Source organism: Elephantulus edwardii, unplaced genomic scaffold (genome assembly GCF_000299155.1).
Source record: "Elephantulus edwardii isolate Elephantulus edwardi_28Jun2011 unplaced genomic scaffold, EleEdw1.0 scaffold00133, whole genome shotgun sequence".
Taxonomy (NCBI): domain Eukaryota; kingdom Metazoa; phylum Chordata; class Mammalia; order Macroscelidea; family Macroscelididae; genus Elephantulus; species Elephantulus edwardii.
In genome coordinates, this window is record NW_006399883.1 from 9,380,044 (window position 1) to 9,405,067 (window position 25,024).

Here is a 25,024-nt window from a genome sequence, read left to right on the forward strand (position 1 = left end):
TTTTAATGAATATTTACAGAGATTTTGGGTTTTCATTCATTCATTGTTGCACTGTTTTCTCCACCCTCCTCCCCAGTTCGTTCTTCTTCCCCCCCCAATGTCTGTTTTAATTGTCCAATTGCCACACCAACAGCACTGCAGTTGAGGGATTGGCAATTTCCTCCTATGCAATTATCTGCCTCTGAAAATCGCTGGAGGGTCAGCGCTGGGTTGGTTCCAACTCCATAGTACACAACATTATCCACCACTACAGAGTTAGTACCTGTGACAGTAGTGCAGTAGTGCCTTATCAACTGAGCCACCAGTTTACCTGACCCCAGAGCCCACACTAGTCTCAGGATCAAGAAGCTAGGTGAAGCTGTGCTGTGTCCAGGGCCCAGATCAGGGCTTCAGGCCAACACTTCTCTGCCACCTCCTGACAGTCCTTGATGTCGATGAAAGACTACACACTTTTGAAAATCACCTATGTTGTTTTTGTATTGATGTTTTGAAAAGATTTAAGTATTTCATTATCTTTCAAAGATCTTGCCTTTAGCCTTTATAGAAGCATCTCCTGGCAGTCTTTGGTTCTTTCTGCTTGGTTCTTTGTACTTTATTTACTGTCAGCCTTGTATTACTTACTTTTGTGCCTGAGTGTCTTGAAGGCATCATTGGCAAACAAGACACTTTGCTAGTTTCCTCTGCGTTTCTTCAGATGCCCACTCTTGGAATGAACTTCTTAACTCCCCCTTCTGGATAATATAAAGTATTCCACCAAAGCAGAATTAACAGTCAAAATATATATGATGATATTATTACCACTGTGAGAAAAAGTTGTGTCTACTATTTCTAACTGTAAGATGCTTCATAAGCATACTTAATGTTCTTCAGATGCTGGCATGTGGAGATACTGAATTTCTGATCATATTTCTGGTTTGTTTGCTTGGTTTTTCTGTGTAAAGACTCATACTAAAGTAAAGCAGATGCTGGTCTAAACAATTACCCATCCTGGCCTCTAGCTTTATTCCCTTCTAGTATTGTTTTTCAAATGAATTGTAGACATTATCTGTTATCTAAATATGTTAATATTTTAAATCTATTTATTACTAAGCCTGTCCAAATTATTAAGGAGTAATAATGTCAGTTTGAGGTCAAAGATGTGCCTGATTCAGGCTATGGTCTTTTCAGTCATTTGCTATGTGTCTAAGAACTGGACAGTGACGAAAGATGACATAAGAACTGATGGCTTTGAACTGTGGTTCAGAATACTGAATATTCCATAGACTGCCAAAATAACAAACAAAAAGAAGAAACAGATAAGTCTTGGAGAAGGTGCAACCAGAGTGCTACTTGGAGAAAAGGCGATGAGACTTTGTCTCACATACTTTGGGCATGCTGCTAGGAGAGGTCATTGCTTGGAGAGGAACATCATGGAAGATGGAGGGACGGTGAAGGAGGTGGTTTGACACAGTGACTGTGCAGTGGATTTGAGTGTTTAAGAGATTGTGAGGAGGGCACGGCATAGGACAGTGTTCAGATCAGTTATTCATAGGGTCTCTGTGAGTCCTGCTCAGTGGCATCTAAAAACAAGAAGCAGCTAAAGCCCTTAAAAAGGACCACTGTACCTAAAAAAATTAATAATATATGATGTTTTAAAAAAATCATCTAATACCTGATCAGTGTTCAAATTTCTTTTGCATATTTTTAAAATGTGACCACATAGTCATCCAAGGTCTCAATTTCCATCTTCCCATCTTCCTTTTGTAGCATCTGTTCTTTAAACTGAGATGGAAACAGTTTTTGTACTTTAGAGTCTTTGATGAAAGGAGACTTATTTATGGGCTTTAAAAAAAAAACGTAATTGAAAATTATATCCTTGCTGAGCCATTCATTGTCACATCAGAAATACAAAACCAAATACTACTTTTGGGTATAGAGCATACCTTTTCTTTCCATGTTTAGACTTAGGTAATTCTTGCTATTGTTGTTATTATGTGCTGTCAAATGCATAGCAGCCCTACGGACAGCATATCTGAACCCCATCCTGTCCTATACCAGCCTCATTATTTCTGAGCTTGTTGTTGCAGTCACTGTGCCAGTCCATCTGGTTGAGGGTCACCTTCTCTTTTGTTGGCGCTCCACCTTTTCAAGCATGATGTCCCTTTCCAAGGAAGAGCCTCTCCTAAAAAAATCCCCATAGTATATGAAAAGAGGCATTAGTATCTTTGCCTCCAAAGAACACTCTGGCTGTACTTTTCTCTTAAGACTTTTGGCAGTCCATGGACTAGTCAGTATTCTTCTCCAAACTACAACTGAAAAACATTAATTCTTCTGTTATCCTTATTCATTGACCACTCTTGAGATGCACAGCATGTGATTGAAAAGACCATGACCTAAATTAGGTGCTTCTTAGTCCTCAGACATCATTTCCCCTCACTAATTTGACAAGGTCCCTAACTACAAACTTTCCCAGTGAAGTACATCTCCTGATCGCCTGACTGCTGATACCAAGGGTGTTGATTGTGATCTGAGTCATATGAAATCATTGACAGTTTTGATCTTTTCTCCAGCTATGATGATCTTGCCTTTTGATCCCATGGTGAAAATTCTTGTTTTCTTGATGTTAAGTTGTAATCCATACTGATTGTTTGATATTCTGCAGCAAGCACTTCAAGTCTTCCTTTTTGCAGATTTGCACCACTAAACTGGGTGACTTCTTGAGTGTGTGAAAGCCCTAAAAATGTAACTAGGAGATGTATGTTTGTAATTTCTCCAGAGCTTGTTGACCACATGCCTGTCCTTTGTGCACCCCCAGGTATCTGTTCCCCCTGGGGCTCTGGACTGCTGGGTGTTTTTGAGCTGTTTGGAAGTGCTGCAGAGGATAGAAGGTTGTTGCGACCGGGCACAGATAGACTCGAACATTGCCCATACGGTGGGCTTGTGGAGCTACGCTACTGAAAAGGTAAGTGGAGCTGTGTGGCCCTTTGGACTGGGCCACTCTAGAGTTGACAGTGAAGTCATGGGTTTTTAATACTGCTCACTGAGGTCACAGAGTAGGAGTGGGTTTCATTATTTTTAAGCCTGTCTCAATAGCCTTAAGGGAGCTCTGGTGACCAGTGGTAAGTGGTTGTGCCACCAACCTGAAGGCATATTGTTTGAATCCACCATCTGCTTTGTGGGGGAAAAGGTTGGGCAATCCTCTCCCATGTGATTTTCTGCCTCTGAAAACCCACTGGAGGGTCAGCTATGGATCAGTTCTGGCGATGGGTCGGTACTGACTATGCGGTATACAACAACAACAGTAGCCTTTAGGAGCTCTGGTGGTGCTGTGGGTAGAAACACTTGGCTGCTAACCAAGAGGTGGCTGATTGAACCCAATAGCAAGCGGAAAAGTGAGGCGGTCTGTTTCTGTAACATTTTATAATGTTAGACACTTTTAGGACAGTTCATCTTTGTCTTTTAACTTGCTGTGAGTAAGAATTGACTTGATAGCAGTAGTTTGTGGTTTGTTTTTTTAAATAGCAGCCGTAGGAGCAGTGGTTTCTCAGTGCAAGTTAATTTATTCCCAGATGTCCAGCACTTGGTAGAGTGCCAGGAGCTGGTGAGGTGTGGGAGGAGGTACAAATGACTGACGACTGAACTATAGTTATCTAAGTTCCAGGGTTAGTTCTAACTATGCTGGTATGTGCAGTAGAGTGCAGCAGGGGCACATGCCTGGGCCTGGGGTGTCCTGGAGCTGCAAGTAGAATAGTTGCCTGGGAAGCTTGATGGCATGTGAGCAAGTGAGCAGTGTATACAGAGGGATACTCCCTCAGGGTCATGCTGGGGACTATCATGGAGAGACAGGAGTTAGGAATTATGCAGGAGTTAGGAATTATGCTTACACAATACTTTTTTTTTCTCTCAAGAAGGACTTTTTTTAATTTGAAATTTAAATTTAAAGTAGACTTCAGCTAGATTTAATGTTTTAAATGTGTATTTGTGGATTCTTTACTTTTTATGGAATTTAATTGAGATTGTGGATTTATTGTAACAGCTAAAGTCGCTGGGCTATCTATGTGGACTTGTGTCAGAAAAGGGACCCAACTCTGAAGACCTAAACAGGACAGTTGATCTTTTGGCAGGTTTGGGAGCTGAGCGACCTGAAACAGGTACATTTTGAGACATAAGTGGCACCATGGGAAATAGTGAAAATAGTAATTATAATGTGGCACATTTTATTAAAGTTCAAATAATAGATTTACTGTTTGGGAAATTGAACTCACTTTTGAGGGAGCTCTGGTGGCCTAGTGGTAAAGAGCTGCACTGTAATCCCAAAGGCACACAATTTGAATCCACCATCTGCTCTGTGGGATACTATTGCACAGTCTCCTCCCATACAGTTTACTACCTCTGAAAACCTGCTAGAGTCTCTTAGCTATGAATTGGTTCTTACTCGACAGCACAGAGCAACAACAACATAACTTACTGGAGAAGCCCTGGTAGCCCAGTACTAATCAAAAGGTCTAACTAAAAGGTCCATGATTTGGCGCCCTCCAGCCCCTCTGCAGAAGTGTGGGACGGCTTGTGTCTATAAACATGTACATGCTGGGAAACCCTGTATGCAGTTCTTTGTCCTGTAGGATCACTCTGAGTAAAAATAGAGTCAATAGCAGTGGATTTTGTGGTTTAAGTATTAGCTTATTGCATTAATAAATATGATGTTTTACCTTTTAATAATATGGTGAAAAGTAAGAGATAGGAAGGATTTTTTTCCTTTACAGTAGAGAAGCTGTGTTGGCATAGTCCATAGGGAAGCTGCACTGTTTCTAAACCCAGGGCTGAACATCTTTGGCGGTTCAAACCCACCAGTGAAAAGATGAGCAGTCTCTTCCCGTGTGACTTGCAGCCCCAGAAATTCACTGGAGAGTCAGCTCTGACTCAACAGCGTTGAGAAGATGGTTATACGGATCATGACTTTTTACATTTGCATTTAATGTAAATTTGTTCAGATGCTACCTATTTCCTTCTGAATTATGGATAATCTACCTTTTTAAACAAATATGACTAGACATATCCTTTTGATCAGTGAATTACTCCTGGTTAGGTATGGGTTAACAAAATTGGAGCTGAAGTATTGTCAATAATACCTAATTAACTGAAAAGGCTTCTACTAAATGTAGTGGTTTTCAGGGAGAAATGTATATTTACTGTGTACTATTTTAACTTGAAACCAGTCAAATAATTTTGGAAGCAGTATAATTCACTAAAGGTTTTTACTAATGTACGAAATTGTTAATCTCAGTTAAAGTTGAGAAGAAGTGTTCTCTGAAGAGCTCAGACTATTTCATTAATGTGTTAATTGGAAAGAGATAGAGGTAATGAAGAAGTTGGCATAGTTATGTCTGTGATCTCTACAGCCGAGTCAGATGAGGACATGTCTCACAGTATTTCAGTGTAAGTGTAAATTTGTGTTACCAAGTGCACATAGTAGAGATGAATAGTCAATACTACTTCTTTTTGTTCAAGCCAACACAGCTCAGAGCCCTTATAAGAAACTGAAAGAAGCATTATCATCAGTGGAAGCTTTTGAAAAACACTACTTAGTAAGTATAACAAGGTTCACAGTCCACTATGAGAATCTGTTTCTTAGAGACTTCCTGTAGCAGACAACTTTTGGGATTGGGAGTGAACTGGCATTTAGGAGCCTCCTCACAGTTTTTTGTACTCTAGGAATTTATAAATGAAACATGCAGAAATTGTTGGTCATTACATGTACCCAAGATGCCATAATCAGGCGCAAAAGCATCTTTGCATGATTATAATTTTGTTCAAAATCTATTTATTCATTTATTAGAATAGAAATTTTAAGATAATGAATAATTTTCTTTGTAAAAAGGAATGGTTTGTCCTTGTCCAGAGCTGATATATGCTTGATTAAAAGCAATGTGCTGAGAAGAGTAGTGGGTCAGCTTTGCTTTGAGAACCTGAGTTTCTCAAAAGCATTTAGTAGTAGCTTGTAACTCTCTGCCACTGTGATACAAACAGGTAATAAAAATAGCAAAAAAGATGAACCACCCATAGAAAGTACAGGAAAAATTTAATATTCTTTGCAGGAACTCATGAGTATTTTATTAATATGCTTCATCATTTATATGGTTACATTTATAAAAATTAAAGATATAACATCAGAGAACACAAAAATAGATGCAAAATAAAAAGAATGTTACATTAATAGCAGTGTGTCAGACTTCTGTGTTAGATAAATATAAGATTTGTCCAGCATGAAACATTCAAATACATAATCATATGTTTTCACTTTTTCTTAGGACTTGTCCCATGCCACCATTGAAATGTATACCAGTATTGGGAGGATCCGATCGGCCAAGTTTGTTGGAAAAGATTTGGCAGAGTTTTACATGTAATTCATCTTGGACTTTTCTTTGAATCTTAAATATTTCACATGCATAATAAGTGAGCAGGTGCTATCCATAGAGTTTGCACAAAGTGTATATAAATCTGTACGTTGTAAGATGTGTTAACTAATCCTCATCTTTTTTTCCCCCAATAATCTTTTTTAATCCAAAAACCAAATAGAGGGATTTCAGCTTGGTACTCTTGACAACTGTCACTGGCATTTGAGATTTTTTTATTTTTGTTTAAAAAATTAATTAGTGGAAAGTAGATTGGGCTGCAGACTCTTAAATATTTTCCTCTGTAATGTTATTTCTAGTTTATATGAAAGGCTGTTGTTAATGTGCCTTCAAATCAGAACTGACCCATAGCTGAACCTCTGGCAGATTTTCAGAGGCAGAAAGTCACATGGGAGGAAATTGCCCATCTTTCTCCCACAGAGCAGCTGGTGGATTTGAACTTGATACCTTTGAGATTGTAGTGCAGCTTCTTACCACTAGGCCATGAGTTGTTGTGTACCCTTAGTTTGAACCAACTCATAGTTGACCCTCGGTTGGATTTTCAGAGACAGGAAATCAAATAGGGACCCATCTTTTTCCCCACAGAGCATCTGGTGGATTTGAACCCCATATCTTTGTTTTGGCAGTGTGATTCCTTACTACTGCTAACCCACTAGAGTGCCCTATGTAAGCTAATTGTGGACATGAAAGCCTGTGGGAGGGGCACTTGAGATTAATTGATATATATAGATGTTGTAGAGCCACTTTTGTGGTCTCATTCCAGAGAAAAGATTTTACATCTCAGTGAGTTGGATCAAATAAAACTGTCTAAGCAAAGTAGCCTCGACTTTCCAAAACATTTGTAAGGTATATAAATTAAATAGGAGAAAGGATGTTTAACTTTTCACACACATGAGAATGTATGTTTGAAATAATATTGAAATTGGTAGTTATTAAGTAAAAGAGAGAATTCGAAAAGAATTTGATCTTACTTGATATGAGAGAGTAGTTTCTTTTCACTGATGAGAATTGGCTGGAAAGAAATTCATGGATTGTGTAAGTGAACCATTAACTTTCCTGATGTGGTTGGAGCAGCTCACCCATCACACAGCTAATTAATAGCAGAGTGAGGCTAGAATATGGCTGTCCTTATTTTCTATGTACTGTGTCTAAAGAGTAAAGGCTTAGCCACCAGAAAACTGTATGTTCATTTCTGTGGTTTGGCCACATGGAGCACTAGTAGGAAGGACAAGCAGTGGATTGTGAGGCAGTGACTACAGGAGGGCATGTAGGTTCTGGTGGGAAAACTGATGGCTTCTGTTTTCTTCTCTGTTAGGCTCCAGGGGAGGCCTGTTGTGTACTTGAGGAGTCCCTTGCAGGTGTAGGATTGATGGGTCTTTTATTAGAAATAGTAACTAGAAATATTATCAGAGATTCCATCCTCTTTAAAAATAAAAACAGGATGGAGAGGGTATGAGTCTGGAAAACCTAATGTAGGTAGTAATTTATGAATTTGTTTCATTTGAGAAGCTGTACAGCTGCATTAGTAGAGTAGTGGGAGATTGGATGTCTTTTAAGGGTGCTTAGAGAGATTGAGTATTTGTTAGTATTGTCCTTTATCTCATGAGGTAGCAGGCGAAGGTACGCTTTGTCATCGAGGCTCTGACAAGCTGCTTCCTCTTTGTGCTTTCAGTTTTGTGTTACTTTAATTTGAGCATCTTTAAAGTTCAGATTGGACTGAGATAATTCCTTGAGTGATGAAACAACATTGGTTGTTTCAGACCTTCAGAACTCTCTGGAAGCCTCTGACGCCCCTCAGTGCTCTGCTGAGTCTCAGAGTTGGCTTTCCCCCTCCTATGAAGATGACATCTGTTGATATGCCTTCATTAAGAAGTATAGCATCTAGTCTAGGTTTCTTAGCTTCATCACTAGCTCACGGTGTGTATATTTGGACAAACCATTTATCTTCGTTTAGTCTTAATGTTCTTTTCTATCACATGAAAGAATGAGATTCAGCTGTCAAAGTCCTTGAACTAGCATGTAAGGGTAGACTGTAGTGTATGTGGGATTATCACCATGAGTTCATTTCAAAGATCTTTCTTCAAAATCAGATTGAGTATTCTTATGTTAGTATTCTTTCTCATATAAGAGAATGGATGGAGAGCGAGCATTGAAAGAATTTTGTAGCAGTGTTGGGTGATTAAGCGTAGTGAACAAGTTGGGATAGATGTATCTGTGTTTGTTATTATCACTAGCATCATGAAAGTTTGTGGGTTTTTTTGCTTTACAAGGAAGAAAAAGTCCCCACAGAAGGCAGAGCTGTATCTTCAAGGAGCATTGAAAAACTACCTGGCCGAAGGCTGGGCTCTGCCCATCACACACACCAGGAAGCAGTTGGCTGAGTGTCAGAAACACCTTGGACAGATTGAAAAGTATCCTTTAAGTTTAATACCCTCACAAAATAGGAAAACTGTTTTCTATTTTTATAGCAGTAGTGCTCCCAGTTGTTTAGTAAAGCCTTTACAAGTGAAATCCTACCATGTACACTTGTATAGACAAAGTATGTGTAGAGTATGAACTAAATACAGGTCAACATGCTTTATCTGTCATTGAGTTCCTGATAACATTATTGTTCTTGTTACTATGTACTGTCAAGTCAGAAAACTCCAGAGAGTTTCATTGGCTATAATTGCACAGGAGGAGATTGCTCATCTTTCTTCTTTGGAGTATCTGGTGGGTTTGAACCATATGCCTTTGCATTGGCACGCCAGCTTCCCAGCCACTAGACCACTATAGCTCTCCCTCCTAATCACCAGAGCTCCTGTAATAATATCAAGAAAAATCAAAGACCTATGGGGATACTCTGAAGGATCTAAGGGCCTTTGGTAATTGTTCTGCACCCTTAACTTTTCTCTCAGCTACTTACAAACCAGTAGCCTCTTAGCCAGCGATTGTCATTTAGCAGACGAAGAAAGGAAATACTTCTGCCAGGAGATCCTCCACTTTGCCAGCCAGCAGGCAGATAGCCCAGGTAAGACTGATATTTTAAATGTTTTAGTATGCTTCTCAAATACACAGAAAAGTTAAAATAATAATATGAATGATAGATGCCAATGATTGCTACCATTTTACTGTATTAGAAACATGTATCTATAGCTAGCTTTGTTTTTATTCATTTTTATTTTACTGAATTTTAAAGAAACTCCCAGGACACATTGTGGTACACCACCAGAAACAATTTTGCAAGCATCCTCCCTAAATTAAGGATCCTATCCCAAAAGTGTTAATTCCTGATTTTTGTTACACCAGAGAATGAACCCATTTCTCATCTCTTTGTAAGTCCATATACTCATCAACACCAATCTGAACTGCTTGACTGAGTCCATAATCCAATGTGATAGCTCACAGACTACACAGAACCATATTAGGGGAGTTAAGGGGCTACAATTGAAATTAATAACAGTACAGTCAAGATAGCTCCCAAAACGTGCACATACATAGGCATCTCAGCCTTGAGACCCATGGCTGTCAGTGTTCTCAAGTTCTCGGTCCTGCCAGTATTGACTTTCTCAGCAATTCTCCAACAAAGTTCTTAGTCCTGCCAAAGTTGGCTCTCCCCACCAAAGTCCCATCGTATATCAGTTCTCTAGTTTAGTTATCACTGCTGCTGCTGTTATCCCAGTGTGTCTTACATTTGACTAAGTTAAGGGAGGTCTCTCTTCTCTGGCTCAGTGAAAACTCTTCTAGTATGGAAAGAATTCCTGTCTCTGCAGCTAGCGCTCTTCAATTTATTGGTGAGATTAGCCAATCCCCTTGTGGATTGTTAAGACTAGCCAATCTCAAAAAAAAAAAAAAAAAAAGACTAGCCAATCTTTGTGGATAGGACAGCATGCTCTATTTGCATAGTCCCGCCCATCTGCTTAGCAGCATCAAATAAGGGTTAGAGAAGTCAAAAAGGTAAACTCCATTCCTATTAAAATTGTAGTTGTTTTAACTTATTAGAGTTTATTGCAATTGGTTCCTTTAACTCAATTCTTTTTAAATTTCAACATTTTTACCATAGCCTTTTATTCTGTATCTCCAAACATATCTTTTAAAATATATTCTAGTTTTATTAAAATATAACTCACAGACACTGTGATGTGTTCTTAAGAAGTGTATAATTCAAATACTGCATAGTGCCACTATTGTAAGATGGGACTGACATCGGGGTTGAGGGAAGACAAAAAAGAAGGGGAGGAATGATGTATATTGCATTGAAACAGATGAGGGAGAGAACTGTTTAAAAGGGATATGTGATTAGGTATTATTGTCATGACAGGAGTCCAGAACAAAGGCTGCACAGTGGAATAGACTTGGGGGGAGGGATTGAATAACAATGAAAGAATTTTTCTTTGACTTTTCAAGGAGAAGAGTGAAATGAGGGGGAGGAGTGGGCAGGGAGAAAAGTGCAACAATGAATGAATAGAAATCCAAAGTCTCTGTAAACTTTCATTAAAATGAATAATAATAATAATAATAATAATAATAACAACATTGAAAAAAGAGAAGTGTATAATTCACTGTCTTATAGTATATTTGTAGTTGTACACCTTTTTGCAGAATGGGTACCATCACCCCATAAAAGAAACTTTGACTCATTGTTCCCAGTCCTCCCAGCCGAGACAGTCACTGACCTACTTTGTTTTGATAAGTTTTGCTATTCTGGACTTTCTTGTAAAATGAAATCATAATATGGCTTTGGGACTGTAAGCACTGGAATCATTTCCCATTATGTAACTATATGGATGGGAAGGTGTTGGAATTCCTTGAGACAATGCTAGGAGTTAGACTGTAAATTGTGTTTTGAAACTGAGGAGTGATTTGACCTATGCTTTTCTGTTTTGCCAAAACAGAACTCAGAAACCTTAATTTTTCAGATTTCCTGATTTCAGGAGTTACCTAGACATTTGTTTATATTCTGCTTTTGCAAAACAACTCTCTTGATAGGAAGGTAGCATGAGGCTAAGGAGTTTTAAAATGTCTGCATGTCTTGGCTTTCCTTTTTTGTCTTGAGCATTCATCAGATGACTAAGAGAGCCACCCGACTACGGGAGTTGCTAGGCCATCCAAGTGTGTTGCTTGGGAAATAGAACATGTTACCATGTCTTTACAGGTCATAAAATTGTGCTTCCAATGCATTCTTTTGCACAACTGAAGAGTCTCCATTTCAACCCATCTAATGCTGTGGTTCATGTGGGCGGTGTGCTCTCTGTTGAGATAACTCTATGGAGCCAGATGCCTGTCCCCATCCACGTGGAACAGATTGCCATCAACGTTCACTTCAGCATTGAGAAGAACAACTACCGCAAGACTGCAGAGTGGCTCACCAAGCACAAAACATCCAATGGCATTATTAACTTTCCCCATGAACCTGCATCCTTCCCCGCCTCCCAGAACAATTTACCAGCTCTGGAGTTGTATGAGATGTTTGAGAGAAGTCCTTCCGATAACTCTTTAAATACCACAGGGATTATCTGCAAGAATGTGCACATGCTCCTCAGAAGGCAAGAGAGCAACTCTTCTCTAGAAATGCCTTCTGGGGTGACTCTGGAGGATGGAGCCCACATGCTCAAGTGCAGCAGTGTGACGCTGGAACCTGGGGCCAATAAGGTCCTATTCAGGACTCAGGTGTGTCATCTCTGCACGTGACTTGTAGAGCCTCTAAAAAAAGGGGCATCGAGCCGTCGAGAATTATCTGGAGTATGCTGAGAACTGAGGAGAGTCCTCTGTTCTGTTACCTACTTTTTATCTATGTCCTTAAATATAGGAAGTATTTTAAAACTTTCTATTTGTGCAATATTAATGCAGTTGATAAATTTTGAATGACATTCTTAACTTAGATATATTTTTTGTTCTGTCTGGATTTGCATAGGCTAGGCTTTTCCCTCTTGTGTATTAAAAATGCACTGTCCTTGTTTGGGAAGAGAGTAGATTTCAAAGAAGATCGCATCCTTTCATGTTAAACCTTGTTTTCCTTTTTTGGCTCTTTGGCTGTTGGGTACTTGCCATCAGTAACTCTCCAGTGCATCTTGTCTTAGCACTGCTGAGTTTTCTTAAGGACTTGGACAGTGAAAAGCACAACCATGAAGAGAATCTTCAGGTTTTAATTGTTCCCACACACACCCCCACAGTGGGTTTTTAGTTTAGTCTTAGAGCAAGATTTTAAATCTTGTGCTAAATATTTCCATTAAATACCTGTTCAGCAGAGATGCTACATAGAAAATTGTTAAAATTGCAAATGCTTTCTTAGAGGCTGCAAATCTAGGTTTAAGCATCAGTTACTCAGAGGGAAAGTACAGACCCAAAACTGGGAGCATATAACATGGGTTGACTTGTTTCCAAATGCCACATTTTGACTCTAGGCCAAAGAACCTGGAAGCTACACGCTCAGGCAGCTGTGTGCCTCGGTGGGTGCCCTGTGGTTCGTCCTCCCTCATGTCTACCCCATTGTGCAGTACGATGTGTACTCGCAGGAGCCTCAGCTCCACGTGGAGCCCCTCACTGGTGAGTCAGCATGGGCCTGGGAGGGAGCTTTTGTGCTGCTTTCATTTTCTCTTGTCCCTCTTCACTCCCAGAGGACTGGCCTACGTTGAAAAGGCATCTTAGAACTTAAAGTTCCTCGTTCTTTTTAGGTATCTGCTTTTAACAGACTTGGTTAATACATTGGAAAATTTGTCTAGGAACTGACCAACATTAACTGTTTTGTTCATCTGAGTATTAATTTTCCTGTAACTGCTGATTTTTATATTTCATTAACATTTCTCAAAATAAGAAAAATAGGCTATGCCAAATTAATGTGTGTTAAATTTCCTGCATAACATAAGGGAGCTAGCTCTCTTGGCGTAGTGGTAAGGAATTTTGCTCCCAATGCAAAAGGTACTTGGTTCAAAAGTACTGGCTGCTCCATAGGAGAAAGACAAACAATCTCTTTCTTGCTATTTTCTGCCTGTGAAAACCCACAGCTAGGAGTAGATTCTGACTTGAAGGTACACAGTAATAATTTCTAAGCACTTTATTATGTTTTGATCCGAAACTTTTTCCTTGAAAATGTTGACTCACTAATAAGACATTTATGAATTTCAAAGCTGTCATCCTATTTGGTAGGTCCAACAAATAGCAATTTCTGTAAACAAATGGTTAAAGGTTACTTGATAGCTAATTAAAACACCAATGAGTGAAGATCTCCATTGTTAAGGGTAGACATTATGTATTCCTTTACTTACTGCTGCTACTTAGGGAAAAACAGTCAAGGAAAGTATGTTTTCTCTTTAATCTCCCTATCTTCTCCACTTTCCTGCTTTCAAACTGTGCCCATGGCCACCAGCCAAGACTCTAGTCACAGAGGCTGGGTACACTGGGTGAGCTTGAAAGCTGCTTTGATCCGAGAGCATTCTGTCAGAAAGGCCAGCCTTCAGTGCTCTGCTTCTGCAGGGCCCAGTGGGAGTCTGGGCCTGCTCTCTTCCCTGCATAGCTGCAGAGAGAGGCCATGCCTTGGCCTCAGGGGCCACTTGCCTCTTCTGATCCTCTTGCCTTTCTCTTGTCCCTTGACTCCTCATCTGCTTTCCCCCTTCTCAGTTCTTTCTTCTTGCTTCTTCTTAACCTCCCCTCCCTAGATCAGGATTTTCAGAAACCTCAGCCTTTCCTGTCCTCCAGCCCTGCTAAGTACATAGTAACCATAACTATGATTCAGCTTCTTCTATACCATATCCTGAACCTAAAGTGGGGAAAAAAACAGGAGAAGTTCCCAGTAGTCTGTCCTTTTAGCTTTGTGATTCAATTCTTTTAGTAATTGGAGGACCAAGATCATGATACAACCTCTTCAGGCTCATAGAATTCTGTTGTTCTCAACAAGTCCCCTAAATCCTGTGACATACATAATTTAAAATCAGAAGTTAGGATAGAAAGGAATGGGAATGGAATGAATTCAGGTAGAATCAAAGGAGATCTGATCTTTTATAGTCAAAGAAATGGACACTTGAGCTTCGTTATATCTCTCACACAGTGCCATCAAGTTGGAACCCACTCATCACGGACCTCCCAGCAGGTTTCCAGGTCTGTAAACTGCACAGAAGATTGCCTAGTTTTCTTCCTCAGAGCCACTGGTGAATTCGAACAGCCAGAGAGGCATGGCCTTTGGATTAGCAGTGTGACTCCCTGCGGGCAACGTCATCAAAGCTCGTGAACCTCATGATAGGTTCTTCGTTAATATTTTATAGTGGTTGATGATTCTAATTAAGGTGCTCTGGTGGCATAATTCATTACATATTGTGCTGCCAAGATCACAGTTCAAGTCCACTAGCTATTCAAGAGGATCATGAGCTGTCTCCCTTATAAAGACTTACAGCCTCAGAAATCCAGTGGAGAGTTACTGTGAGTTACTGTCATCTCAATAGCAATGAGTTTAGTTTGGTTAATGGCACTAATTGCTTTTTCTCTTCAGATAGCCTTTTGGCTGGTATTCCTCAGAAGGTCAAGTTCACTGTCACAACTGGCCACTATACAGTAAAAAATGGGGACAGCCTCCAGCTCAGCAATGCAGAAGCCATGCTAATTCTTTGTCCTGCAGAGAACAGAGCAGTCATCTACTCTAACACAAGAGGTAAGGATCAAGGGTTTAGGGAAGTTGCGTAGAGGTAAAGTACTCTCGACACTGTCATGTCCCAAGAATGCAAGCTTGAGATTCTCACCATGTCCACGAAGCGAGTCTGGTGTGCACTTTCTGTGTCCCCTGTAGTTTGGGTGGCATTTGAAGCCTTCTCTCCTCCACTCAGTGACTCTCTTCCCTTAGTGGTTTAGTGAAAGGTGAACCCAGCGCCTGGACAGGACGCTGCATCTGGGAAGAAGAGACCATGAGCAATTGATGTATGCTCTGTGGCCATGTGATATTGCCCCTGTAAAGCCTGTAGGATGAAGCACTGCTGTTTCTACCTGCTGACTTTCAGCCTCAGCCTTTCACCCACGAGCACCAAAAAGCAAAACCAAGAACCAAGTCAGCTGTGCTAGTTACTGAATTCTCCTGACCCTGAATTCCTAACTCTAGGGCGTGGCAAGGGATGGATGTTACACTGGCCTGTGCATGTTGCGCAGGGGATTATGTACATGTCCTAGGGAGGTGGGCTACTTCGTGAAAAAAAGCTCTTTTCTGTCTTTTGAATGTACATGGTGACAAACTCTTGTGCTCCTGCTGCTGCTTCATCTGAATGCCATGTTTGCCTCTCTCTGGTGGTTTGAGGTCTGAGTTTTCCTGTCTCTCCTCTAACCTCTGTCTTTCTTAGGCCCATCTTTCTCTGGAGCAGGAACAGTGGGAATCTGCTGTAAGGTCACTGCTGACTCCCTCACCTGCTTTAAGAAAGGAAATATGAAGCACAGTGAGTGTTTTAAAATGACTAACCACTTCTCAATTTTTGCAGAGAAGTCTTCAGACGCATCACTCAGGATTCAGTCCTCTGGGAAGGTCACAAGCATCAGCCTGCCAGCTGCACCTGCTTACCATCTGATCGAATTTGAACTGGACGTCCTCTCTCTGCCTTCAACTCCAGCAGCTGGAGGGGGCAGCAACCAGCCTGGGCTGAAGGAGCCAAGAAGGAGCTTTCCAGAGAAGCCAGCAGCAGGCCACTGTATGGTGACCACAGATCACAAAGTAAGTCGTTGGCAGTGGCTGCTGTTTGTTGACCCATTTGAAAAGCACTCATTGCCCAAAGGTGATGTGTGACAATGTCTGCTAGAAAGTTGAAGACTCAGAATTCCAATATCATCACTGTTTTATGTGCCATTGAGTCATCCACAACTCATAGCAACCCTATGTACAATAGCTCTGAACCCTGCCCTATCCTGAGCTGGTCTCACTGACTCTGACACACCTAATCCCATTGTTCCAGTTACTGTGGCAAACCATCCTACCTGGGGAATTCTCTCCTGTGCTGTCCCCGTACGCTTCCAAAATGATGTCCTTCTCCAAGGACTGGTCACCTGGTATGTGAGACAGACCTTTAAAATCCTTACCTCCAAATGGTTTCACCCTTTCTAAGACAGACCTATTTGTTCTCCTTGAGGTCCATAGTATATTCAGTACCTTTTTCCTGCACCAAAACTCAAAGGTGATTCTTCTTCTGTCATCCTTAGTCATTGTCCAGCTCTCTGATGCATAGCAAGTAATTGCAAAGACCATGGCCTGGATCAGGCACACCTTAGTCTCTAGACTGAATCCATTGCTCTTTAGCACTTTGGAGCGGTCCTATATGGCAGACTTCCCCAATGCAAATTTGTCTTCAGATTTCCTGATTGCTGGTGCCAGTGATTATGGAGCTGAGCAAGCTGAAATTGTTAACAGTCTCAATTTCTTCTCCATCCGTCATGGTGCTGCCAATGAAACAATGCAGAAACTCTGCATGGTTCAAAATTAGGAAGGGAGTGTGTCGGGGATGCTTTTTGTCTCCCAATCTGTATGCATAACAGATCATCCAGGAAGCTGGACTCTATGAGGAGGAGTGTGGCATCAGAATTGGAGGAAAACTCAACAACCTGTGTTACGAAGATGACACAAATTTGCTTGCTGACACAGAGGAGGACCCAAAGCCTTTGCTGCAGAAGGTCAAAGACTGCAGCCTTCAGTATGAAAAAAAGAAGACAAAGATGCTCATCACAGGGCCAACTGGCAACTTAGTGTTTAAATCTTCCTAATTAAGGGGTGCATTTTCCAAAAACAAAGACTGCTTCTGACTTCTCTTACAACTCAAGAGGGAAGAAAATGTCATGGCTAGAGTGGATGCTTAGGAATAGGAGAAAAGGTTTGTTACATTGAGGTTGACAGTCTGCTTGTCCTAGACCAGAAAGTGTGATAAAAAGACACGCTTCTTTCTGCTTTTGTTTGTTGGGACATCAAATCAAGCTTAGCAAAGGAGAAGCCTTGTCATTGTCTGCCTTATTAGTGGTATCATTTAAAATTACTTAACAGCTGTGTGACTTTGATGCTTAGTGAATCATCTCACAGAATGTATTGCTAGCATCATGGTTATGCAAGAATGTGCCCATGCTTTATAACACCTAGCTCAACTCTGAACATGCTTTTGAACACCCAAGTTAAGAAAGTAGAAACATACATACCAGGTGCATAGGATGGAGAGGGTGAGAACGGCAATCGTCAGAAGAGACCATGGCATAGAGAATGCACTTGGGTCACACTGAAGGGACAGTGTCCTGGACAAGTATGTGAACAAGGCTATTTATTTCCTTCTTTGAAGACATACTTCAACAAAATTGCTTAGAATCAGTCCTAAATGAATGAATGCTCTCTGCTCAGTGAATTCTCTTTTTTCTCATGTAGGAAAATTTGTGAAGATTTTTGTGTTTTTTTTTTTAATAAATGAAACATTCCTGCCCTTAAAGGAATTGATAGATTTGCTTATACTGTACCCAAAGGAGGGATTTGTTTAGTTAATGTATTCTATATCATATGGGTTAAATTTTTAAATAATTCAATGACTTTGCAGTGGTTAGCACTTGGGAGAGGTCACATATGGCAGACTTCCCCAATGAAGCATAATCATTTAGCATAATCTGTACATGCAATTTTACAAGGACTTAGATCACGTGTATATGTGAAGATAGTACTGAAGCCCTCATGGTGACTCAGGGCTTTGTATTTCATCTCATTCTCTCCCTTCATGTGGTTAATGGTTACACTTTCTGAGTGATCAGTGATAAAAGGTAAAATAGAACATGTAGGTAATTGAGACTAGCGGTAACTGTAGGCTGTGATATCTGCCTGCCACATAGACTGATGGTGGTCTGTTCCCATGTTCTGTGGTCCTCAGGTGTCCATTGACTGTCCATGGTCCATCTACTCAACTGTCATCGCGCTGACCTTCAGTGTTCCGTTCCAGACCACACACTCTTTGCTGTCAGCCGGAACACGGTAAGGAGACTCAATACCACCTCTGGATTCTTTTCCAAAACTCTTCTGAAGAAGTTCTTTTTTTCATGCTTGATTTAAGTGAAGGAAGATACAAATATCAGTAATACAGTCAGCTGAACTTCAGTGATAATTTCTTTTAACCTACCTTTCTCAATATGTAGAAAATAAATAAGCATGTTTTCACCAATTTTTTGTTTTAAAACTTATGATAGACCTAAATTAAGCACAGTTAGTTGATGCTTAGAGTTTACAACTTTTGAGTTAACAAAGATGGTTTTCATACTTAAGCTTTTCTTTTTCCTTGTGAAACAAGTAACTGAAAGTTGAGGGAGAAATGGAACTTGTGACATGTATGGACAGTTATTTTTCTGAGTAATTTTAGTGATGATTGTCCCGGCCTCATGCCATGTCATGTGATTGCCAAATACATGTTCTTAACAAGAATATTTTCTTGCACAATCTCAATGCTATTGATTACGTATTAAAGGCAACAGTAATTCTCTGGTATCCTGGAACACCTACTTCATATTCAGCTTTCCCCAGCTATCTCAAAGAATTATTGGTCAGTTTCAGTTGGGAGCCAAGCAGAGAACTCATTTGGTGATTATCCCCTTCAGTATGTCTTCATCAGTGCTTCCCACTCCTCATCCACCTCCCCATTTTTCCAGCCATTGACCTGTTGCTGAACTTGGACCACTGGGTCATTCTATATTTGATATGTCACATCTTCATTGATGTAACTATTCCTCTGTATTTCTTGGCAGTTACTTTTAAAGCAAGGCTTCTTAAACTAAGCAGTGGGGACATACACAACTGGAGATTTCTTTGTTGTTATTGTTTTACATTCTGTACTGAGCAGCACTCCTCACACCCACCCACTAAATGTTCATGGCATCTACAAGTATATATAGTTAAAAAACATGACAGATATGTAAACAGAACTTGAGATACTTCATTAAAGGCTGGCTTTTCAGAAGTGACTTATGGTTAATGAAAATGAAAGTGAATGGTGAATTAATGAGTAATCATTATTTCTAAAACAGCCCCATTACTAAATGTCTCTCTTCTACATAAGTTTACAAAGATCTGGTATCACTTACTCATTATCCTTGAATCAGAATCAACTCATAGCTGACCCTCCAGTGGATTTTCAGATAGTGTAAATGCATGGGAGGAGACTGCATATCTTTTCCTGTGGAGCAGCTGGTGGAGTCGAACCACTCACCTTTGGGTTAACAGTGTAATTGCATATCCACTAGGCTACCAGAGTTCCTTTGCCAGAAACAGAATATTCTTTGATCTATTTTCCTGCAGAAGTAGCTTGTTTAAAGAAAGATGTTTGCTGTGACATTTATGAAATCAAGAGTAGAACTATACCTAGCAACTTGTTGTATTCTACTTTGTTGCTTTTCAGTTTCCCATCAGAGAGGATCCTCTTAACAAAGCTAAAACATATCTATTAAGGTTCTTAAATGTAAAATTAAACCTTTTTTTTTGAAGGAAATATGTTCAAATTTGTGTCCAGAATTTGTCGGAACTTGACTTTGAACTCTCAGATAGTCATCTTGTGGATACTGGTGGTAGTGCTGACCTGCAGCTGGTACCACTGAACACACAGTCCCATCAGGTAAGCATTTTCTGGAGCAGAGCACGAACTTGTTCACAACAGATGGGGAGGACAAGAGTGCCATAATGCATTGTCCATAATCTGTCTCGTCTAGAGTGGCACAGTGTGCTTTGAGATTCGGTCTTTCAATAAATTGAAAAATTTCACTGGTGGTTACTGAAAGCTCATACTCTCTGAAGACGTCTTTTAAGTTCCAGCTTTGCTGGAATTGGTGTGCATGTTTATCCTCTATTCTTTGACTGAAGGAAACGGGATGTTTGTAGTTTTGGAATAATTAAATCTTAAATTCTCCCCAAATAGAAAAATACTGTCAATCAAAGTACATATTAACATCTATTCCATTTATTTTATATTTAAACTTTTTAAAGAAATATAGAGTAACTGGCATAAATGTAATATGTGCTTTTAAAACTTAAATATCTTTACAAATATAATTGACACAAATATAAATACATACTTTTTAAGTTGATTGACCTTTCCCTGCTTCAGAAATATAGGAAATTATACAATAGAAGATTATACACCATAAATATTGCTTAGACTTCCTTGGAATCTCCTGTGCTGTGGAGCTTGTTGTTTTGTTGTTTTTGTTGTGTGTACCATCAAGTCAGAACTGACCTTAGCTGACCATCCAGTGAGTTTTCAGAGGCAGTAAATCACATAAGAGGAGACTGTTCATCTTTCTCCCAGAGAGCCACTGGTGGATTCGAGCCACTGTGTTAGCAACACAGTTCCTTACCACTAAGCCACCAGAACTCCTTACGGAATCATAGAAAAAGAAGACATTTCTATCAGGCATCTGTGGGAATTAAGGCCAGGCCAGGTGGTCCTAGGTCTTGGTGAGTGGTGCAGGACCACAGTGTCAATGTACAGATAGGTGTCAGTGACACAGCTTCTGCTTAAGTAGCATACATGTTTACTTGTTTTGGGGAGCGTTTCTAGCTGGCACTCTTGTTTGCTGTGCTGTGCTTGTTTGGTGGGCTGGTGCTCTGGGTGCCCAATGACGGCCAACTCTTCCTGCAGTGCATTCACAGCCGGCAGTCTGTGTTCTTTGTCTGGGAGCTGAAGTGGACTCGGGAGCCGCCCCCTGGCCTGCATTGCCAGTTCTCAGTTGGATTCTCACCAGCTTCTGAAGAGCGACTGTCGATCTCCTTACAGCCATACACTTATGAATTCCAAGTGGAGAATTTTTTTGTATGTATTTTATTATTTTGAAAGTATATTAGTAAGGGTCTTGCAATAAAAGATGTCATTATTGTATTCCTTATAATCTGACATTTTGAGTAGAAAAAAACCTTTCAATATAATGAAGTAAAAACTCGAGAAAACTAATAAATACAGGAGGAAAATCACTGACCTATATTTTAGAACTTTAGGTCTTTTTGGGTGATACATCTGCTTTGTAACTCCAGAGAGTTAATGTTTTCATCACACTAAAAGACTTCTTTTTGCTTTCATATTTTGAGTAATTTTTAGAGATAGAACCATATCATCATCATCTTTAGCTGTTATCCAGAGGCATAACTTCATACAGCATGTCTCTAGTTCTTAACAGGAATACTGTAAATACTATAGCATTTTGCAGAGTTTTAATACCGTGAAGGTGTTCTTGTTACCTAAAAATCTCTTAGTGGAAGCCAGTTTAGATATGGAACTAAAAATAGTACAAAGCTAAGTAAGTAGATAAATTATGTTGTTCCTTTAGTGCTGTGGTTGGATTTATTGTTAGGTTGGATTTATATGTAAATATACAACTAACACTTTCATAATTATGATCCTGCGCATTACCTTTTCCTCGCAACCTATGGCAAGCACTAATCATTAGGGAAATATGTTGCTGTGAATTTGTCTACTTAGGACATGTCAGATAAATAGAATCATATTTGATATTTTGTCACTGGTTTCTTACACTTAACGTGTTTTCAAGGTTCATTTGTATTGTAGCATTTATGTAGTACTTTTTATGGTTAAACAATATTTCATTGTTGGATACATACTACATTTTGTTTATCTATTCACCTATTGAATAGCTGTATTCTTTTTTCTTTGGGATTATTATGAATAATGCTACTATGAATTTTGATATACAAGTTTTATGTAGATAAACGTTCTTTGTTCTCCTGGGTAAATACCTGAGAGTAGAATTGCTAGCCCATCTGGTAAGTTCATTTAACATAGCTTTTCTAGAGCAGCTGTGCTATTTTACATTATCATTTATAAAGGTTCCATTTTTTCCACATCTTCACCAATACTTGGGTGTATTTTTTGTTGCATTCATTCTGATGGGTGTGAATCAGATTAATTTTTGATGACTGAATTGGAATTGACTTGATGGTACTGGGTTTAGTGATATTAAGGAGTCTTAATAGTATAGTGATTAAGCACTCAGCTTCTAGCAGAAAGGTTGGCAGTTCCTGCCTTGCCCCACCATTGTATGGCAGAAAGACCAAATTATTTGCATCCATAAAGATTACAGCCTAGAAAAGCCTATGCGGCAGGTTCAGTCTTTCACATGGACTTAGTATGAGTGGAGAGTGACTTAATGGTACCTAAAACAAATAAGGATATTAAATGAAAACCAACAAGGATATTAAATATATTTTCATGTGCTTATTGTTGAAAGAAGAGAAAACCGGACATAGGGGCACAGAGCCTTGAATGTCCTTGAAAGGCCAAAAAGAGTGAGAATAACACAGCCCTTCTCTGGCTAAGAGCAGATCAAATAAAGAGCCCATAGCCCAGCCCTCTGGTGCCTCTAGAGCCACAGCAGCAGCAGGAAGTTCATTATTTGTTGTTGACTTACAGATTCACTGTTGTGATACCAAGAATGGGGCTTATTAGGGAAGTAAGTTGGAGAGTGAGGGAGGCAAAGAATATCACCCAATGCAGATCCAGGTTTTAGGCAAGCAGGTTCTGATTTCAGCAAGTACCATTTCCTTCCATCACCAAAGAAAGGCAAGAACAGTAAAATCCTTTAACTGTGGTCTTTATCTCAGAGCAACTCTTGTTGCACCTTCCACAGCAATGCTGTAGTCTCTCCACTACCATCATCAGGATCTCATTTTCAACAGTCTTGTTCCAGTCTCCCTCAAGTCTTCCTTTCCTCAAGTCTTGCTGCTCACTGTAGGAAGCACTCTTTCTCTTATCCTAGTCCCAAAGCATGTGTCTGTAGCTAATGTAGCTAGAGACCAGAGTGGGCTAGTAACTGTGGTGGGTAAAAAAGTCAATTTTTAGGCTAACACCATATATACCTTTCTTTGGAAAAAAAATGCATATTTTTATCTGCAGTGTTAGCTTACAAATTAGCTTTTCTTTTTTGATGGGGGCAGTTCTCCTTTATGAAGTGGATAGAAATTAGATGTGGCCACCGCCATCCCTATGTTGGATGCATTCCTTTTGCAATATCTTTTGACCATTTAAAAAAATTAGATTACTTTTTAAAATCAATTTTAAGAGTTCTTGGTTAAAATCTCTCATCAGATATATGTTTTAAAAATACGTTCTCACAATCTCTAGGTTGTCTTTCCATTTTTCTGATGGAAAAAAGTTTTTAATTTTGTTAAAGTCTGACTTACTTATCAGTCTCTTTTAATATTTGTACTTTTTGTGTGAGGACTAATAAATCAGTGCTCATTTGGGACTGAATGTGCCCTATATCATCTGAACTTGGAAGCAAAAACTTTTCTAGTTTTAGCTCTTACACTTAAGTCAAAAGTCTATTTTGAGTTAGTATTTGTGTGTCGTGAGAGGGTAGGGTTCTAGATTGCCTTTTTTGTTTGTATATGACTGTCAGTTGTTCCAGTACCATTTCTGAAAAGACTCATTGTTCTTCCATTGTGGTAAAAAACCCAGCATTATGGCAAGTGAAATATCTCAGTCACAAAAGGACAAATACTGCATAATACCACTGTAATAAAATAGAACAGACATGGAGTGGGTGGTGGGTAGGGAATGGGGAAAGAGTGGATAGATAATGAACACTGCATCAGAAGAGATGAGGGGAAGAAATGTCTGAAAGGAATATCTGATTATGCATTATATGTATGAGAACAATCTGGAACTAGGGGTGCATTGTGAGGTGGGCTTGGGAGGGGGGAGAAAATGTGCAACAATGAATAAAAAAAGTATAAAATGATTATTTTATAAATTTTTTAAAAAAAAATTTAGTGCCAATAATTGTTTGAGCTGATTTCTGCAGAGGCATATTATTTCTGCACACAATTCTTGAAGCCTCAGCGTACATTCATATAACGGAGTACCTCACCACTCTGTAGCACAGTGTTTTACCACAAGCCTCACCCCACCTTCCTTCCTTCCCCTCTCCCCTTCTGCCGCACCCCCATCCCTGGTAATCAAAGAATGTTTCTTTCTTGGTATGAACCTTCCTCTTTTTGTAACATTGATCTTACACAATATTTGTCCTTCTGTGACTGATTTGTTTCACCAAGTATAATGTCCTCTACATTAATCCATGTTATGTATTGTTTCTTGAATTCTTTGTTATTTTTTATTATTACATACTTTTAGGTTGTGTGTATGTATCATAATTTGTTTATCCATTCATATGAAATAATGTGGTAATGAATGGATGAGCAATATTAGGATATATGCATAATGGTGGGATTATTGACTTAATTGATATTTCTGTTTCCATCTTTTAAAGGAAGCACTAAAAGGTTTCCCACAGTGGTGGTGCCATTTTACATGCCCACCAGCAGTGCTTGAGAATTTCAATCTCACCATGTCCTTGCCAGCATTTGCTATTTTCTCATTCAACTTTGCTATTGTTACTGAAGGAGATGGTATCCCTTTGTTAATTTGATTTGAATCCCCTTAATAACTAATGATCACAAACATTTCTTCATGTGTTTGTCGGCTATCTGAATGTCCTTAGTAAAATGTGTCACCATGTTCCCTGCTCATCCTTCAATTAGATTGTTAATTTTTTTGTTGTTGAGGTATTGTTTTCTATAAGTAGCTGTTGTTGTTGTTATGTGCCGTCGAGTCGCCTGCCACTCATAGCGACCCTATGTACAACAGCCCTAAACTCCGCTCTGTCCTGTGCCAATC

At 39.6% G+C, this 25,024-nt stretch overlaps 1 protein-coding gene across 1 annotated transcript in view; it reads left to right on the top strand.

The window, feature by feature from the left end:
* The window catches only part of TRAPPC10 (trafficking protein particle complex 10), a 130,319-nt gene that overhangs the window by 97,648 nt on the left and 7,647 nt on the right, over window positions 1-25,024 (top strand). The window contains exons 8-20 of the mRNA XM_006893947.1: window positions 2,795-2,941; window positions 4,016-4,130; window positions 5,488-5,564; window positions 6,288-6,379; window positions 8,663-8,803; window positions 9,290-9,402; window positions 11,527-12,041; window positions 12,776-12,917; window positions 14,854-15,012; window positions 15,824-16,053; window positions 18,227-18,327; window positions 19,828-19,954; window positions 20,978-21,148. Coding sequence (XP_006894009.1) covers window positions 2,795-2,941; window positions 4,016-4,130; window positions 5,488-5,564; window positions 6,288-6,379; window positions 8,663-8,803; window positions 9,290-9,402; window positions 11,527-12,041; window positions 12,776-12,917; window positions 14,854-15,012; window positions 15,824-16,053; window positions 18,227-18,327; window positions 19,828-19,954; window positions 20,978-21,148 — 2,130 coding nt within the window. The remainder of the gene's footprint in view (window positions 1-2,794; window positions 2,942-4,015; window positions 4,131-5,487; window positions 5,565-6,287; window positions 6,380-8,662; window positions 8,804-9,289; window positions 9,403-11,526; window positions 12,042-12,775; window positions 12,918-14,853; window positions 15,013-15,823; window positions 16,054-18,226; window positions 18,328-19,827; window positions 19,955-20,977; window positions 21,149-25,024) is intronic.